This window comes from Perissodus microlepis, chromosome 16, assembly GCF_051167445.1.
Source record: "Perissodus microlepis isolate ML-2025 ecotype Zambia chromosome 16, ASM5116744v1, whole genome shotgun sequence".
NCBI lineage: Eukaryota > Metazoa > Chordata > Actinopteri > Cichliformes > Cichlidae > Perissodus > Perissodus microlepis.
Genome location: NC_140476.1, coordinates 1509267 through 1522236, shown reverse-complemented (window position 1 = coordinate 1522236; position 12970 = coordinate 1509267). Strand labels below are relative to the sequence as shown.

Here is a 12970-nt window from a genome sequence, read left to right as displayed (position 1 = left end):
CCCATAAATAACAAACAGAAGTTTCAAGAACTGTAATGTTCACAAGAGTCAATGATAGTACTGATAATGTATCTTTGATGAGTCATTTTTGATTAGAAACAAAATGAACCCTCGTGTTGTTAAACAGTTTCGTTTAACAACATGAGGGTTAATTGAGACGGCCGTTTCATTTGTGTCGAACAGATTAAAACTTGCTCTGTGAGAACAACGCTCCTGGGCTACAGGCTTATTGTTGCTTTAATCAAAGACCCGTATACAGTCACGTGGCGTTGTTCGTGCTCGACCTTGGGAACGACCTCGACCTTCTAAATGCCGCAGTCATAAAAGCTGAACATTTGAAATACGTTCTTCATCATTGCAGCTCTATTGATAAATGTTCTATAGCACAGAAAAAGGCCAGTCACAGCCACATTACTCTGACTATTTCCACGCCGCGGTGCTGAGTGTGTTTGAGAGACTGTGTTGCAAGCTCTCAGCAAAGCATGGAAACCTCTGTTATCACAGCGGATGTCTCAGCGAAACAAAGCGCACGGGCCAATTAGGGAAGCTGGAAACCGCAGCATCTATTTGTACCGTCATGAAAATGCGGTGAGCTGGGCGTGCTGGCAGATCCCGCCGATGGCACAGCAGATGGAGAAAGGGCAGGAGTGCCGCTGCCTCCTCTGGTTGCTATGGTGAGAATGGAGGTGAAATGCGTGGAGACAGAGCCGCTGTAAGTAAAGTGAAAGGAGACTGAATTATCCTTCAGCAGGTGGCATCGACACCGCGTCCCCACCTCCAGGTAATGAATAGCGCCGGCCTTCCTGTACTCACAGGGAGGGCAATAATCTCCCATCAGCCTCCTTCCTCTGCGCAGCAGGTAAAAGACCTCACGCTGCTGATTGACTTGTCGGGTCAGCAGTCATGTGTAACAACTGACAGTTTGATCATTGGTTGAACAATAGAAGTGCACACATACTATTATCGACATCGTATAACAATCATTTTGGAGGATCAAGAGAAAGACACAAAGTGGAAATAAGCCCCCTTTATTCAATATCGATTTACATTTTATATAAAAATTACTTACATTTAATACATTTCTTCAAAATACAAGCAGCCAAACAACATACAAATCAAATACAAAATTATAAAATTTCTTATATTTATCATCTTCCTTTTCTGAAGTAACAGATGTGTTTTATAATAACTCTTAGTAACTGTTTTTGTAGCTGTGGTAAATCTCTTTCTTCTCTCCATCTTTAATCCATTTGTTGATATATGAGACCTAGAAAAATATGATATTCTGTCTTTTCAGCGTACAGTACGGGATCCGGGAATCTGATCGGAAAACATTCAGGGTGGGCTTCAATATCTCTCAGATACGTTTGTACGTCATATTACTGCTGAAACAGGCGACTGAAGATTGAAATCCGTGGAAATGAGAAAGACGGGAGATAATGTCTGAGAAACGATTGTGTTGATATTATTGTGTCCAGTGGGACTGCCGGAGCAGAGCTGTCAGGTACAGGGATGCAAATAAAAGGAATCAAGCTCCACTTGTCGTTTGTGAAGCTCTCCGGTCCATATGTCACATGAAATAACAAAAACAGAAAAACCCACCCAACTCTTCTCTACTATACATACTTTTTTTTTCCAGATAAAATGAGCCGGCCCTTCCCCTCATCGTCTCCACAAAGCCAAACCGTTTTCCTCTAGAACTACAAACAGGTATGGGTACAAATTCTAGCACTGCATTTAAGGTTTCAACTGTGCACAAGTGTGGCTTCAGGTGTTAATAAAGTTTTTGCAAATCAGCAGCTTTACTTCAGTGTCATACAGTATACTGACAGCGCTGTATAACGGATCTCTGACAAACAGAAAGCAAACCATAAGTGGAAAATTAAAGTCTTCAGCACAGCGACGAGGACATTATGCTGATGCTAAACCAGTAAAACCTAAGAGCCTCATAGGAAATAGAAAAATCTTGTTTCCTCCTTCATATTATACACTGTGGTAAAAAAAGAAGTACAAAGTGTAAAGTTAGGCTATGCGGCGGTTTCATGAATTGTCCCCTCGAGTTTCTTTGGGAGTAGCCCTCTCCTCTCATCGATACTGATGACTGGCTTCCGGCAGTTTTGCCCGTCGATGTAGATCTTTGCATACACTGGGTTGGAGTAGTTCATGGGCTAAACAGGCAGGGAAAGAGATGCCAAGTACAAATGTTAATTTATGATATTTTACAACAGTAGGAGTCTCGAGGTTGCATTTTAATAGATGTTGTGGAATCAAGAAAGTCTTCATGTCAGATTCACCTCATACAAACTATCACTTACATCAGCTTTAATGAAACCTGGGCTAATTTAAATTCATGTACAATTTCCTCTGTTGGCTGAGTTCTGATCCAATTTGAATCCATTTCGATGGATCTGCGCTCTGTTAGCAGATTGTTTAACCGATGTTCCATCACAGGAGGTTTGCTGGAAACAGATGGCAGCTGCATCTCAGCGAAACCAAAAAAGTTTGCAAACTTTTCACAGTCCCACAGATATTAGCAAAATGAGCAACAGAACTGAACTTTGTGCCAATTGTCGTGGATTTGGGAAACATTTAATAAAAAGTTGATTATTGGAACTTTAAGGAAAGTTTGGTGGTTTTTGGACTGGATTAGCAAACAAGAGTGAGACTGTAAAACAAATCATTTTCCCAAACCAATGTCACAAAATGATAAAGGGAGCAAGTATATACCAGATGTCAACATTAGCATGATTTTAATTTTACACAGTACTTAAAATAGCAGAATGTAACTCAAATGTAGCTACACAAAACACACAAAGCTTCCTCACAGTGAATTTATGTAAAAATTGATATTTTTTCTTCTTCTTCAGAGTAAAAAATGAAGTGTGTAACACTCACCTGTCCAGGGATTACCTCCTTGGGCACAGAATTCATGCCCAAGGTGTGAGGGTCGCTGGATTTTACACACCAGCCCTGCAACAAAACAAGCACCATGCCATATAAATACAGATGAACTCTCACAGTCCAAATACGGGTTTTAAAACTGCACTGAAAAACTGGACGTATGGAGGCTGGTTTAGATTCACACCAGCATGTCTCGGTTAAAAAAACAGAAAGAACGTGGCAGACTGGACTCACAATAGCAGATGTCAAAGTTGGCAGCTTAAGAAGCAACAGCATTAGGTTTGAACTTGCAGCAGGTGAGCTACATAACTGCATCTGTGAAGGTGTTATGATTCATCTGATATGCTGGGAGTTCGTGTGGGGTGGAGAGAATAAATCACCAGACAGACAGACGTCCTCCAGGTTCATGGCATCTGTGTATTTTTGCACCCAGGCCAGAGAGATTGTAAAATCTCTGCAAAGCCTCATGTAATTCCACCGGATGCATCTCAATTCTAAATATCCCATCCCAGCAGCTGCCGGGCCAGATGCAGAGAACACAGCACTGAATTATTTTCCAATCTGAAAGACACATTTGAACTGTTGTCCTTGCTCTACCCTTCAATTAAAGACGACATAGCTGCAGCATCAAGGCTAATAATTAGCAAGTGTGATAAGGACTGGCATCAATCAAGGTCTAAACAGATTTTCTCATGGCTTTTAAAACTCTGCAGTATTAACAAGGATGTGGTAGTAAGGGGTGTACACATATGGCAAATTAAAAACAACATTATGCAAATATTTTACAATAAAATAGCCAAGAAACAGTCACTAGTTTGTTACGCAAACTGTTTCTGTCTGTCTGTTCTCGCTCTTTGCAACTTCGCTTCATCCTCCCATGAGAAGTGCACAATGCTTAACGACACACTAATAACTCCTAGTTTTCAGCTGGCTATAAAAAACTGGCTCAGTGTTGTCACTGCAGACATGGAGGTAGAGCTCAGAGGACCTTGAAGTTGTTGATGAAGAGTCGCTGAGTAGGAGGCTGGACAGTAAGACCAGTTTCATATTAGAAGACTCCTGGTCGACCTTCTTACAGCTGGGCCACATGTATTTCATAGACAATCTATGTAACTGTATATAAAAATACTGTAGTGATGACCATTAAGATTTCTCCTCTAAATATCCTGATAAAAAGGAGCCAGCATCTGCTGTACTGTCAATTCAACTTATAGGAGATCAAATGGTACAAATTTGTTAAGGTTGTAAAAACTTTATTTAGTTGGAAAACATGTGCAGTAAGTTTTATATGTGCAAAAATAGTTTAGAGAGAAATTATTAAGCTTTCAGTATTTGATGCAGCAGAGTCCTGCAGACGCTGCCCAACAAAAGTTACATTGAATCAAATATGAGATGAAAACTGAAAATGAATCCACACACTTTAAATGAGTTTGTAGCTAAATGTAATTACACTGACATTTGCATCTGAGAACATACGAACAGATCAGCTGCATGTTTAAGCCCCACTGAAGTTCCTCATTAACTTTTACTCCACACGTTTGACTTGGCAACAATCTGGTTTCAGCTCGATAAAGTCAAACACTGAATTCCATCCTATCAAAACAGGAATGACGTGTTGTTCAGTGAGCACACGTGACACACACACACACACACACACACACACACACACACACACACACACACCCACCTTATGAGGGTCAAGTGTGAAGTTTGGGCGCAGCAGGCTGCCTGCATCAGCGTGGTTGTCGTGGTCCACTTCATACATGTTGTATGACGGGTTCCCAATTTCCACGTTTATCCCTCCGTTGGTCATGGGCTGCCTCTGCACACGTTTGCCCCTGAGCCGTGCAGAGCCCATCATCATTAACGCGACACACAACATGCTGTTAGTGTGCTGCTGCACGATGCTACTTGGAGCATATCACTTTGTTAGATAGCCATGAACGATGGATTATTATCACAGTAGAGTTCAGATCTCCTACTGAAAGCAAACTTTTCACTCATAAAGCAAAAGCATCCATTCATCTCCAAAGCTCTGCGATGCTGGAGCTCTCATCTGTTACTGCTTAGAAGCTTCTTTTTCTTACATATTTCTTTATCGACGTACCTTTGCCTCCGGCGGCAGATATAAACACCTGCTACGACCATCACAATCAGGATGACCAGCAGGACCAGAGGCACAATGATAGCGATGCTCCCTGGGGAACAGAGAGAGGACGTGATGAGCGACCATCAAAGGGGCTGAGATGAGTTCACGCAGTGACCGCGGCGTGAACAGAGCCACTTTAAATAACAGCGTTTTCACTTCACAGGGCTTCGCTGTTTGCACATTTCACTCCATTGACATACGTCCAGCACAGGCAGGCTGCACATTTAGATGTAAGACATTTTACACTGACATGCACGACTTCAGAATATATTTTTTTTTAAATCTTAAATTGAAGTTGAAGACAGAGGAGTCATATTACTGAATCCTGACGGGCTGGCGACTACAGCCCCTCTAATTCAAACAAGGAAACCCCGCTGAGCAGAGCCCTTTGTGCTCAAATGATGCAAACCGCAGAGGTTGGTAGGAGTTCGGTAGTTCGATGCCAATCTGTTGATGTTCAGATGTACGAGTTATCGTTCCACTGAAATGCAATAAGGTCAGTGAACCAGTGACACATGCAGGTATTCAAACAGGACATTTTAAGGCTTCTTGACATTCCCAGTCCTCACCTCCGCTCATATTGTCTGATCTGCTGCTTTTAGGGGCGGGTCTCTCACACTGTGTTCCTGCCCAATTGGCTGAACATCTGAAGGAGGTCAAAAGAGAATATAAATAAACTATCATTAGCATACTGTGGCTGCAGAGAGGCTGCTGAGAAAACAACTTTGCGAAATGATCTACGACATGATGTGACTGTGGCTTACACATACGCCATACGGCTTTGATTCAACACAAACAAAACACCACCTGGAGAGAGAGCACTAAGCACATACATGTTGTGTCCGTAAAGAGCTTAATGTGAACTGACGTGTTGAATATTCAGTGTATTAACAAAAAACAGGAAAGATCAAAGGATGACAACAAGTCGTCATCTCATTTGTGTTCCAATGGGATCCGATGGGCGTGATGCATGACCCTTGTTAGAGGAGGTGACGTCCAATTTAGCTGACGCTAAAGCATGTAAAGCATGAGTGATCTGGTGGGGGCGGCAGGGTGATGACAGGATGAAACTATCCTAAATAACATGCACTTGCAGAATCAGAACATCAGGCTTTGACAACAACTTTATTAGGACATCGGGCGTAACCTGGGTCTTCATTTTCCCGCCTTTGAGAAGCAAAAACCAGGATGGAACTGAGTCCCTTCAACAAAGAAACCCGGCTAAGCTGTAAAAGTTAAAGGCCTTAAATATGAACACCGATTAAAGATGACATGTTCTGCCGAGTAAATTATGTGCAATGACCGGTCAGGACGTATTTAGCCATCATGCACAGGCTGCAAATGCACTGATGCCCACATCACACACACAGTGTTATGCTGTAATCTTCCCGTGGTTCATGTGTGCAAGGTGACGCCTGCATGAGATGGGTGGCAGTAAGAGGCAACAAACGTTCTGCAGCAGCCGGTGATGTAATAAGTGCCTCTATATACAACGTAGTGGTGCTAATATGCATTAGCAACATCTTTATCTACCAGGAAAGACTGCTGGTGCTGCTACCGTCTCTGTCACTTATGATGGAAAGAAGAACCATATTTGGCTTTAAGCAGCAGAAGCATAAATAGCATCCTGTACTGTTACTGCTTAGCTTGGCCCACCAGAAACAGAGCTACAGCTAGCTGTGTCCTAAAGTAACTAAATGAGCACAGCAACATGTTTAAAATAAAAACTATTTCCTGTTTTGAAGTCGTTTAAATACCAAAGGTTAAAATGAAATACTGTCACATGTAACTACTTAGAAGAATTTCTACAAAATTCTGTTTCTGAACCTTAGAACAGAAACAAGCACACGTCTCTAAACGCCATCAGTGCTGTAATCAGTGTTCGACCTCGTCACGTATTTTCTTTCTTACTGCAGCGAACAAATTCAACACGTGTTGGTGCTAATAATAGTCACAAATATAGTCATGTTGTTTCCATACAGAGATAAATATAAGTCAACATATTCTAATAAAACAATATTATAGTATTCTGTGCGATTCCACCATCTACGCTGAGGCATTACTATATCCAGTACTTATTACATGACAAGCTGCTACAAGGAGGCACCATCACAGAGAGGCCTATGTGCTGGACTGAGGCTGAAATGAAGCCAAATGGAGTGGGGGTGGGTTGTGTACAAAAGGAGGTGAGTGGGCGCTGAATACAGCTGGAGAGGTGAGAGGGACCTACTTGCAGCGTGGTTTGTTAAGAGCTGTTAATGTGCACATCCCCTCATTCTGACAGAAGTAATCGCAGGGGTTGGCCAGCTCATCACAACGTTGGTTCTTGAACCCTGACGTGCAGCTGCAAAACATGTGTTTGGAGTGACAAAAGGGCCCAAGAACTGTTCAACTGTCGGCTGCCTCATGAGTGGCGACAGAACGCTAAACCCTGTTAGCAGCTTAAGTCATAAGATGCAACAAGACAGTGTGACGTCTGCAAATTAGCAAAACAGATCAACAAACGTCCCTGCTCAGCACGTGAGGGGGACACATGTGGGGCCTGCTGCAGATTACGAAAACTGTTAAACAAGAACTTTGGGCCCCAACATGATGGTTGTTTGCATCCACATAAATGCATCTAATAAGCAAAAACCAGAAAATACATTTAGTTTGATTAAACAATATAAACGACAGCTTACAGGGGAAATAATGATTTGATTCTCTGTTGAATTTGTGAACATGAACAATCTCTCAGACTGAAAATTAACCTGAAACACAAAAAAGCAAATTAGATAAAAGCGCTAAATGAATTTGCATGTCACTGAGTGAAACACGTATCTGATCCACTGGCTCTCACAGACTGGCTGTGTGATCGTGTGCCATAATCAATCAATCAATCAATCAAGTGTTCTGGTCCAACCTCTGCACCACCACGTGAGACCAAAGAGTGTCAAAGGTCGACAGACTGTAGACCTGCACAAGGCTGGAACAGGATACCATCAGCGAGAAGCTTGGTGAGAAGGTGACAACAGCTGCTGCGATAATTTGGAAAGAGAAGAAAAATAAATATGTCCTCAGTCTGGAGCTCCATGTGAGAGCTTGCATCATGGGATGAGGATGATCACCAAGGTGCTGGATCAGCCCAAAGCTCCACGGCACACCTACAGGCCCGTCTTAAATTTGTGAACTTCTAAATGATTCAGAGAAGGCTCAGGAAGTGCTGTGGTCAGATGAAACCAGAACTGGCAACAGCTCAGCCACTGTGTTTGCAGAGGTGGAAACATTATGGTTTGGGGATGTTTTTCTGACAGGATGACTTTGCCTCACTGAGTGGGCCAGTGGAGAGGCCCACGCACTGTAACATCTCGGACTCCTTCCCTCGGCCAGGACACTGACAACTGGTCACGGACGAGTTTCCAGCATGAAAATGACTCATGTCATGCAGGAAGGACCAAGTCAAATATTTATTTCCATCACTGACATGCAAATTCTTTTATACCTTTTATGTAATGTCTGTGTTTTTCTGGATTTTTTGTTTGATAAAAACTTACAAATTTAGGGATCAAATAATTGTTTCCCCACTGCACAGCTGACTGATGGATATTTCTAACTGTAGATGCTAAAATAACTTTGCTTTTGTGCAGAAAAGGAAAAGAGCAACAACATAAAGTCATACAGTGTAGAGCTGCTTAACAGGAATGCTTGAACTTTGTTAGACAGCAGTGAAATGTTGAGGTGTTCTCTTCGTATATTTGAGGTTTTTAAAGCAAGAATGATCGCAGCCGTAGCAGCTTCTTTAGGTAGGCTTGATGAAATATACATTTACTCAGAGTATTAAGGTCAAACATTATGATTTCTTGACGCCGACGTATCCATCATCTCACATAATCTCTCATCTTGCAGCAAATGATAAACCGCATTATCAGGATCTGTTAACCTCATCGAATAAGATGGAATCATTTGCATAGAAATTGATTCTATTCCCTGGAATCTGTGAGCGGCACCTGCAAATTTCAATTTAACTACAGTGGACAATGGGCATTTAAAAAAATTGAGAGTTGGCCTTTGAAATGGATTTCCAATTTCCTCCTTGGACAGATTTTTAACACAGCACTGCGAGTGATTATAGCGGAGGAGGTATTCATGTACAGGGAGCCCTCTGAGTAGCCTTTCACGGCGATTTCTTCACGTGTGCCAGTCAAGCTTTTGTCTCGTGCAATTTTTCGAGCTTCGTGGCAGCTGAAGTACTGAGCAAACTTCTAAACCCTCTGACTGAAGAGAGCCACAGAGGCCTGACATCAGCTCTCAGCTGAGAGGAGGAAAAGTGTGATATGTTGAGAATAGCTGGCTTTGAAGGAGTCTGAAACCATCTTTATCTTCCTAAAACCTTAAGCCACAGCGAGGTGTCACACAGCACAGGATGCTGTATGGCACTCGGCCCCCTGCTGTTTCATGGCCTCCACATAGTGACATCAAACCTTCAACTTAAGGATTTCTTTCCAAAGGAAGACATCTATCTCGCGCGGCGACTTTCAGTTTTTAAAGCCGGGCTTTCTAGGGCACAGAGCCGACGCCTGAATCGAAACAGTGATGTGAGTGTGAATAACAGTGGAGAACATTGAGTTTTTCCTTACTTTCACCATTAGGCAGGGACTTACTGACAGAAAGGCAGGTTGGTGTCAGGGTCCAGGTGGCAGGTACCTCCATTGTAGCAATATCCGTCACACAGCTGACAGCTCGGTGCTATTCTGCCATTTGTGCAGCTAGAGGGTGAAGAAATAATGGATTCTAGTTACAACCAGAAAACTATACTTACAAGAAGCAGAGAGTTCAGCCAGCTTCAAATTCACTGACATGACCAAACCTAAAACGCTACAGGCTACGTGGCCTTAAATTATTGATTTAATTAAATCAATTCTTCCCGCCGGCAGCCTGTGGGTGAAGCAACTGAGCCCTGAATGAACAATATACTGTTTAACTTGTGTTTTTCCATGAATAACAATCAACTATGAAGCCTCACAGCCAAAGAGATGATGGACAAGAGTGGCGAGAAAATACGGAGCGCTCACTTGCAAACCACTTCTCCCGTCTCCTCGTTAATGAGGCAAGGAGCTCCGTGGCATCGGAGACACTTGTCCACCTCGCACTTGTTCCCTTCAAACCTGGCGGGACACACACACTCCACGTAGCCGCTGCTGGATAAAGTGCAGGCCTTGGAGTTCACGCAGTAGTGATGACAAATGTCTGTTTTAGGTTTGCAGAGATAAACAGAGAGAGAGGATAATGTAGAAACACAGTCTAAGCTGATTTGATTAGAACAGTACATGGTTTTAATGGGACTTAATTATCCACATCAAATGATATCTTAGCCACAGATGAAAACATATCACCCTTTGGGCAAGCAACAGTGGGAAAAACTAATGATGTGCAGATGAAATTGTTTCCCCGCAACACATTATGTCAAAGCGCAGCAAAAGAAAATACATTATCACCCCGGTGCAGAAACACCCAAAGGTTGTTTGATGCTAGAATTTAGATTTTTGTTTATCTGCAAATTGAAGCAAATGTGGTGTTTTTGGAAAGTAGAGACTTTGAGGGGATTGCTTTTGTCTCTCGCTCAGAGTGGGAACTCTCAAACGCTTTGTTCTGTGGATTTTATGTGACATAACTGAATTCAAATCAATGATTTTCTTTTGATTAGGTGCTACTGGCAGTCACAGGCAGCCAGGGAAACATCAATGACTGTTTGTGTTTGTTTGCTGCCAACAGGACTCACGATAAAGACAGCGGTCCCCGGTATACTCGGCCATGCAGCGGCACACCGGCTGGTTCCCCTGAGTGACGTCGCACGTTCCCCCATTTAAACAGTAATTGTCACAAATCCTTTTCTCACAAAAAGGCCCTGAGAATCCGACAGGACAGCGGCACGTGGGCTTTCCTGAAAAGAAATATGAGCATAAAAGATTATTAGAGCACGGAAAGGTGGAAATCGGCAACGAACTGATGAATTCATCCGTCTCAGAACTGCTTTAGTTTGTTCCACAGAGCCAAAACTGCTGTGCACAAACATGACGCATCCACGCGCTCCAAACTGCCTCGTGGCTGTAAACACACCTGAAAACAGACCTACACAGATGCACTTCATATTTACATGGATATGTAGGGCTGTGCAAAAGTCTTGAGCCTCACCAAATTTCTTTATAGAGAAAGAAATTATTCTTTTAATATTCTTTATATAGAGAAACTTTAACTTTTTTCAAGTCATCTTGAGCAGTAATTTCACTCATTTTCAGTCACATCACTGTGGCTGATGATTTGCAAAGGTTTATTTTCTTCGGTTTATTTGCTGAGCTGAAGATGAAGAAGATAAATAACTGAACCCTGTGAGACCCAACACATCACAAAATAGCCAGAAAATTCACATTTTTTGGAACTGAGATGTTTATGAACCTTTATAACAAAATCCCCCTTTTTTTGCTGTATCATGTTGTTTTTGATATCTTTTTATTATATATTTATTATATATTTTTGTTTCGCATTTAATACATCGGGTGTTTTTGGCCATAACACTTTGAGCCGGACAACATAGCACGGGCACTTTGTTACCAGCAGCATCAGAAAAACATTTAATTTGTTCACAATGGAAGCGCGGCTGTCAGCTATTCTTAATGAAGGGAAACAGGCAGAAAAATCTGAGGTATGGCAACAGAAGTAAGAAGTGGACTGAATACTAACGGCAGCAGGTCAAAATTTGAATGGAGTGAAAGAAGCCTGGAGAACGATTCCTGCAGGCTACACGGAGACATTACGAGAAAGCAGGCTGCTGGGTGGAGACAACCTGTATGCTGTTAAGGCCTCGGGCCATTTTCTGGGTCACTTCTGTTGGTCTTACATCCTGTCTTCTATCTACTGTCCTAATGCAATAAAGTCTAAAAAGCCCCAAAACAGATATAACAGAAAATACAAACAAATATCGACTTTCAAGCTTGTTAAAATCATACAAACTCTATTTCTGCCTCATATGCTGTATTTCCATGCATGTAGGGATGGCCATCGAGAACAGGTTTTTCTAGTGAAACGGCTCCCAGTAGTAGAGTAGAGCCTGTTTGCCTATTGATTCTCCGTATCGATTCCAGTTGGTGAGTCGGAGCAGGAAACAGTGGTGGAGCCTACAGTGTGGATATAAACATTACTTTTATTTTTATTGCACAGAGAGGCGAGAACACGATGGTGAAGTGCAAACTGCATCCAGGACAGAAACAACCACATCATGCTGCTAACACAACTAGCACCTGCACAGACAGCATGCTAATGCTAAGCTAGGAGTGACTGCTGACCCCAGACCAGCAGCCACAGTTACAAAGATTGTATAAATGCCTCGGTGTGAAACTTTGTTACAATCCTCACACGTGGGTAAAAGAAAAAGCACAGACTGGAAACGACCTTCACACAGACCGTACAGAAACACGTGTGCTGCACGTTCTGATTATTTTTACAATTAGAGACGTGTGAGTGTTGAAAATTGCCTCCTTGTGCGGGTGATCTGAAACAGTAACCTTCCAATCATGCTCGCCGTTTTTATAACGGACAAGCGAGAGCAGGAAACAAGTTCAAGAGGTGTTCAGAAAAGGTAACAACTGAACACTACTTACACAGCACACAACCAAGTTGCCATGGATACAGGTCTCGCCATGTAGGTCGCACTACACCACTTGGTAATTTCACACTCTACAATTCTGTGCCTGGAATAATCCGACTGAAACGTCCAAAGGAAATCAATCTCTCCATTCGGATCTGATATCTCAATAACTGACGGGGTTAAATCTTTCTGAGAAGGCCAAACGTCACAGCTATGAACTCAGCTGTTCTCTTCATCTCTGTAAAACTAAAACATTAGTTCAGGTTTTCACAAATACTGATGCCAACTGGTTTTGGAAG

The 12970-nt window shown here is 42.4% G+C and overlaps 1 protein-coding gene across 5 annotated transcripts in view; it reads right to left on the bottom strand.

Annotated features, from left to right (window-relative positions):
• Window positions 1-1012: 1012 nt before the first annotated feature.
• Window positions 1013-12970, bottom strand: part of lrp1bb (low density lipoprotein receptor-related protein 1Bb) — a 263247-nt gene continuing 251289 nt past the window's right edge. For 4 of the 5 annotated variants that reach the window (XM_084907630.1, XM_084907631.1, XM_084907629.1 and 1 more), the window contains 9 exons: window positions 10809-10970; window positions 10102-10276; window positions 9691-9795; window positions 7281-7394; window positions 5620-5696; window positions 5009-5099; window positions 4589-4739; window positions 2896-2970; window positions 1013-2168 (listed from right to left, as the gene is read on the bottom strand). In XM_084907630.1, coding sequence (XP_084763756.1) covers window positions 2028-2168; window positions 2896-2970; window positions 4589-4739; window positions 5009-5099; window positions 5620-5696; window positions 7281-7394; window positions 9691-9795; window positions 10102-10276; window positions 10809-10970 — 1091 coding nt within the window. In that variant the 3' untranslated portion in view covers window positions 1013-2027. The remainder of the gene's footprint in view (window positions 2169-2895; window positions 2971-4588; window positions 4740-5008; window positions 5100-5619; window positions 5697-7280; window positions 7395-9690; window positions 9796-10101; window positions 10277-10808; window positions 10971-12970) is intronic. The other variant, XM_084907632.1, reaches the window with a different exon arrangement.